This window comes from Apium graveolens, chromosome 6, assembly GCF_009905375.1.
Source record: "Apium graveolens cultivar Ventura chromosome 6, ASM990537v1, whole genome shotgun sequence".
NCBI classification, from domain to species: domain Eukaryota; kingdom Viridiplantae; phylum Streptophyta; class Magnoliopsida; order Apiales; family Apiaceae; genus Apium; species Apium graveolens.
In genome coordinates, this window is record NC_133652.1 from 267,268,451 (window position 1) to 267,274,879 (window position 6,429).

A 6,429-nucleotide genomic window follows, 5' to 3' on the forward strand; every position below is an offset into this window, starting at 1 on the left:
TATTATCTTAACTCAACTGAAATTAGAGATTATTAACAAAAATCAATCCAAATGATCAAGAACTTTCAAAAATCATTAGTTGGACCTATGCATGCATGATTTCGAACTTACAAGCCAAAAACAATATGGTTTCCATATAAATTTCATCATAGAATCAACATGCAAGCCTAGCATTAACCATAACTATATGATCACTTAGCATGCAAAGAGTTTATCAAGTTTTTATTTTCAAAACCAAGCTATTATCACATAAACATTCAAAAATCAAACAAGGCAACAAAACACCATCCATTCGGCTCCTAACAAGTCATGGCCGAATGGATTAGGGTGAAAATAACATTTGCATGAGTGTAACACACCCATATCTAGCCATTCTCAACACTGTGATAATATATCTAATGGTGAAGGCCTTAGATTCAAAAGAATCAAGGGTGTTCACTTTGAGTTTAACAAAACACTACCACGCAAGATCAAAACATAAACTTTTCACCCTAAACTCTTTGGATATAAACAAGATATAGGAAGTAAGATTACTTTGATGGAAGATGAATGTTTGAATGAAAATGAAGAAGAAAGGGGGTGGAGGCTTCGGCTAAGGAAGGAGCCGAGAGAGAGGGATAGCCGAGAGAGAGGGGAGGGATGAGGGAGAAGAGAGGTGAGGGTGGAGTGTGGAGTGGAGTGATTATGAAAACTTGTATTTGTTTTTATGGTTTGATTTGACTAAAATGTGAGTGGAGTTGGAAATTGACAAAAACAACCTTCTAGCAAGCTTGTGCCATTTTGCATGCAAGGATATACAAGTAATTTGGCTAATAAAGTGGGAGTTAGTGGGGTTGGAATTTCCAAGTTTGCCCTTAACTTGTATTGGGATTAAAATGCATGCATGGGAAACTAAGTAAATTGCAAATTAAAATTCAACTAATTTATGTATAACAATTTATATAAATATAAATACACTTCCATAAATCACAAAATATATATCATAAAATAGCTTATGATTTTAGAAATTTAATGATATAAGATTTGAAAATTTGTTGTTAAAATATTTTTAAAATTGATTTTTCATATAAAATGAAGTACTTTTTATTATCATTTAAAAAAATACTAAATAATAAGATTCTCCTTTCAAAAAATTTATATATATACTAATACATTAAACACTTAATTTATAGGCACTCAACACAATAATCACTCATATTTATAATTCCACACAATTTAAATCTAATTTATAAACACACAATTATATATATAAGATTTAGAAATACCGGTCGTAACAGAACAGTTGCCAGTCAGTAGTCACAACTATTCAGAATGTCTTAGCTGTAAATAAAATCAGCTTTATAGAATAATAGTCACGACTCATAAGGAACAATGAACAAATAATAATATAGTGCTAGAAAAAAATAATTGCTTACCAAATGAGGTAATACGGTAATAGTTAAAGATTGTCAGAAACATTTAGTAACTTTAACAACACAGATTTATATGGGGTTACATCTTGGAAGGAGGAGTTCAATCATTGATAAGACGAGAGAGATAAACGCTTTGCATGCTGCCTGGATAAGGGTCTCTTGGTGGGTGAAGCAAATAACTCAATTAATTGCAAATTGATAATGATGTACTATGCATATATACAAAGGGGGATAAGATTTATTGAAACTCTGTTACTCTGTTACAGGGGGGTTACAGAAGCGGTGGATGTGATGATGGGAAGTAGGAAACAACATCATGCAAAGTGTTTATCGATTCGACGATGCTCTCTTACCTGGCTGATTCAGTGGCTGATTATCTGGAATAAAATGTCTCGATGGAGTACTGTATATAGAAAATAGATATATACAAGGCTACAAAATTTCTTTTAGCCATATCACGCATAAGTACCCTGATATTCAACAGAAAAAGCGAAATATAATTGAAAATTTTGAATAAATTCCTAAAATCCAACTCCACTATGATAATCATAGAATCATAAAATGGTGAACATAAAATTTGTACCTAGCTACGCTAATGACAGACTTAGATCTAAGCTCATCACTGGTAGCCACGGTAAATCACAGAAATAATTAACGTTCTTACTTTAACACAAAAAAGCATGTTTGGTATTCTTAAATGAAATTATGAAGTTTTGGTTCTACTCGACACATCCGCTGGTAAGTATTTTCCCACTCCAGGACAGTTGCTTCAGGAACCTCTTCTTCACCAATTGATGGTGTCCATAAGTCCTTATCTTCATCCACGAGGGACCGGGTAACTTCTTCTGGTGGATATTTAGAATTGAAGCTCCATGCAGCTTCCTCTTTCTCAGCGCCTGTCTTTTTGAAAAGCTGCAAGTTGTAAAGGCAATTAATATATTGAATAAAAGTTCCTTCCACTTCATACATAATCAAATGAAAAAAAAAATCATTCCTTCACCTGTGCATTGTCATCAGATTTTGATTTATTTTGACTTCCTGTTTCTAAGTAGCGTTTGACCGCAACCTTAGACCGGAATCTTTGGCCTGTTATTGGCTCTACATAATACTGCAAAAACACAATTTAAGATCAATAGACAACTTTTACAGGAAACTTACAATTCTTAAACATATTGTATTTGATATACAACAAGAGTATGTATATAGTTTTATTTATATATGTATATGTAAATGCAAATCTCACCGACTGGGCTATTTTATAATTGGATTTGGTTCTTAATTCAGAAGAATTTTATAATTCGATTTGGTTCTTAATGGGAGTTGGTCCATATTGGGACAATCTTATTAGATTTTTTAAAATTAAGAAAATTACAAGTTTATTTTATCCGAAACTAAATCATATATATAATAATCAGTAAATCCTAAAAACACCAAATTAATTCACGTTATGACTCTTTATTTTTCTTCTCCGTCTCACTCAATCTCAACACGAGCATCAACTGAGAATTAGTCAAATTAATTTAGAAATCTCCACGAGTCCACAAATTTACACATCCCCTATAGGTCTATACTCTTTCAAAATCATTAATCTCTTTGTTTTAATCTCATATGGATTCCTGAATAATTTTATATTCATCTGAATACATATACATATATAGAATTAGCTATTGTGTTGGATGCTAAAGACCCATTAATTAATTTATCTAGGAAATATTACTTTAGTTTGGAAGATTTCACTATCCACATTCGATTTTGTTGTACATAACCCAAATGAATTAAGTGTTAAGTATGTGCTTTTGTGGGAATTCGATCATATAAAATTACTATTTTATACCAATGATCTTGAACCACTAAAAAATATGTAATAACGTATTAAAATACGCTTTGAAGACGCGTGTGTAAAGCATAAAAGGTTAAAAAAACTTATGATCCAATTCCTTGTTCCGCACTACCAAATTCACGCTTCCCCCTTTAACTACTTTTAACTATCAATCAACTTTAATTACGTTGAACATATTATTATATTTTTTACTCTTTAGGCATTCTCGAATTTACCGTTCATAATTCTACGAGGCAACCTACCTTTTTAACACATACATGCCTGAATCTCAATAATTAATATTTAATAAAAATAAAACAACAATCAAACACATCAATTAAGACAATTTTAAATAACATTCTATTTAACACTGGAATCAAATTGACAAATCGTACCTTATCAACAGTTCCGGCCGTAGATCCATTAGCCCGGGTTTTGTAAATGACCGTCCAGCCCGCGGGCAACCAAACGGAAGTTTTTTCTCCATCATTACTTCTTTTTCTAGCCCGTTTCGCCTTAGTACCCTTAGAACTACTTTCAGAAACAATTAAATCACCGGTTCCCAGAAGCGAGTGAGACTCAGGTATGGCTTTCGGGTCAGATCTGGGCAACAGGGTCATGATGCACGATAAAATTATGAAAAAGATCATTATACGAATCGCAAGAATACAATTACAATTAATCCTAAAAATATATAATAAAAATTTAGTAATATGTGAGGGATTACGTGCTTATATAGTGAACGGAAACCCTAATAAAATAACATTATGGACTAAAGCCCACAAACAATTGGGCTTTATTATTCATAAACTAGTTAATAATATACTCCAAGCCCCATATATAAAACGTATAGATAAACACATTATTTGTCTTCACACTAAATAAATTTTAACTAAATATATATATATAAGAGGGTTCAATGAGGAACCTTTTTAATCGAGTAACCTAGTAACCAAATATACACCTTTAGATTAAATAAAACAACGATCTATATTAACATAATGCAAGCAAAGCAAAGTTGCATTTATTCTCCGTATCTTACGTAGTCATTTGTACCATTCAATAATTAACGCATATAAAATAATATAAGTCATTATATACCAAAATTTAAAAGCACCTTTTTTAAAAATAATGGGCATACTGTGTGCTCTGTATTTTTTTAAAAGAAAAAAATTACGTGTTCGGTAAAGTTATGAAGTTGTGTATCCCATAATCGGTAGTTTTGTATAATTATTTGTATGTGTTCTATATGACATGTTATATATATATATGTATATTTATTCTTTATTTTCATTCCTCATCACTGATAGGGATAAATAAATCCTGATTACATAATTAAATGTTACAGTTTGAGCTGCAAGGCCCAATAAGAAGATGTATGACATTCAGACCAGAAAGGTTAACATGTCGATCATGCCTGATGGACCAGATCAGGCCTGATGGAACAAAGAAGGCCCAAAAACCCTGATTATTTAATAATTTCATAATTAATAAATAAGGGAGAAAAACAGTTATTAAGATAAGTCCTAGTGAGGATATAAATCCTTGTAGATTGGCCTCCAAGGAACCTCATGGGATAAGGAATCAGCTTCCTACTCCCTAGGACTCCTAAGTCTATCCTAATTCAGAGACTTGACCACCAAGTCTCCTATACCAAGTCCAATTCAAGGACTCCCAACATCTATATAAGGGGCCTCACCCCACAGATCAGAACTACATTTTTTGACTTGATCCTTGGCAATCAGCAAGGTACGTAGGCATCTTGTTAAGGCAGATTGAGTCACGAAACATAAGAGCAGTCAAAATCGAGCCTTGAAGCTCACGTTCCTTAGTATTAAATACAGCAATTATATATATTAGTTTTAATCCATAACATTTGGCGCCGTCTGTGGGAAACTACAACAACAACCATGGAGAGAACACGGAGAACAACTAGAGCTCTGGAGGAAGGAACACCATCGGGAACAACCCCGATGGTTTCGTCCACCGTGGAGATACCTCCCCACTCAACTTATGCATCTACTCAAGCGGAAACCCATATAGGGGCAACTCAACCTCAGCCACAAGGGACGACTCCCCCGACTATTCAAGGTACGAATCCTAAAGTTCAACAAGTACATATACCTGTGAATTCTCGACCCGTCGGGTATGAATATTCAACTGTTGTTACTACTAACCCCCCTTATGGGATGCCCCTTCACCTCGAGGTTGGAGGAAGTGGATATGCTGGGCGAAGTGAAGCACGAGGGAAATCGCCCCCTATATACGAGGTTTGGCTCCTATCCCCGAGGATCGGGAATTTTTTGGTCCTTACACTGAGAGAGACTCCGAATCTTCGGATGATGAAGTGGCCCCAAGAAGGAGGCGTTCTGGCAAAGAGCCAATGGCCGATGGAAGGCAACGCCCTCAAAGCACCCAAGGGGCGAATCCCCAAGAAGTGCAGGAAAGGATCAGGGCTCATGAGGCTGAGATCCAAAGGCTGAGGCGTGATTTGGAGGCTCACCAGGCCACCAGACCCCAGATACCTCCTAGGGGGAGAAATCCTCCTCCTGTCATAGACCTGGATGGTCCGTTACGAAGAAGGGTTGTCGTCCCAAGAACTGATCCAAGCAATCTCCTTCCCCTTGGAGATCCTGATGATCCAACTCCACCCTTCACAGAAGAGATAATGAATGCCCATATCTCAAGGAAATTCAAGATGCCCACTATCAAAGCCTATGATGGCACGGGAGACCCCGCTAATCATGTTAGGACATTCTCTAATGCACTGCTGCTGCAACCCGTGAATGATGCTATAAAGTGTCGGGCCTTCCCTCAAACCCTGTCGGGTATGGCTCAAAGATGGTACAGTCGCTTGCCCCCAAACTCTATTGGATCATTCAGAGAGTTAAGTCAGGCTTTTATTAAGCAGTTCATCAGTGGGAGAGTCCATGAGAAAAGTTCAGCATCTCTTATGAGTATTGTGCAGGGAGCTAAGGAATCTTTGAGAGATTACCTGAATCGTTTTACAAAGGAGGCTTTAAAAGTCCCAGACCTTAATGATAAGGTAGCCATGATAGCACTGCAACAAGGAACTAGGGATGAGTTTTTCAAGATGTCCTTGGCCAAACGTCCCCCTGAAAGCATGTTGCAGCTCTAAGAGAGGGCAGGGAAGTATATCAAGGTTGAAGAAAGCATGAGAAAGACCGTAGTAAGTAA

General features: G+C 35.7%; 1 protein-coding gene across 1 annotated transcript; it reads right to left on the bottom strand.

Moving 5' to 3' along the window:
- Window positions 1–1,981: 1,981 nt before the first annotated feature.
- On the bottom strand, window positions 1,982–3,896 carry LOC141664182 (methyl-CpG-binding domain-containing protein 6-like). Its single transcript, XM_074470082.1, has 3 exons — window positions 3,627–3,896; window positions 2,413–2,520; window positions 1,982–2,324 (listed from the first exon to the last, which is right to left on the bottom strand). The coding sequence occupies exons 1-3, from the start codon at window positions 3,879–3,881 to the stop codon at window positions 2,106–2,108; spliced, it is 582 nt and encodes a 193-aa protein (XP_074326183.1). The 5' UTR covers window positions 3,882–3,896; the 3' UTR covers window positions 1,982–2,105.
- Between the last annotated feature and the right edge of the window lie 2,533 nt (window positions 3,897–6,429).

What these genes read in the sequence shown, in the direction of transcription:
- LOC141664182 (XM_074470082.1), bottom strand. Translation starts at nt 3,881, where the DNA reads ATGATCTTTTTCATAATTTTATCGTGCATCATGACCCTGTTGCCCAGA. An exon ending in CGGCCGGAACTGTTGATAAG is followed by an intron (nt 2,521 to 3,626) that starts GTACGATTTGTC and finishes GTGTTTTTGCAG; the next exon opens with TATTATGTAGAGCCAATAAC. An exon ending in AATCTGATGACAATGCACAG is followed by an intron (nt 2,325 to 2,412) that starts GTGAAGGAATGA and finishes TACAACTTGCAG; the next exon opens with CTTTTCAAAAAGACAGGCGC.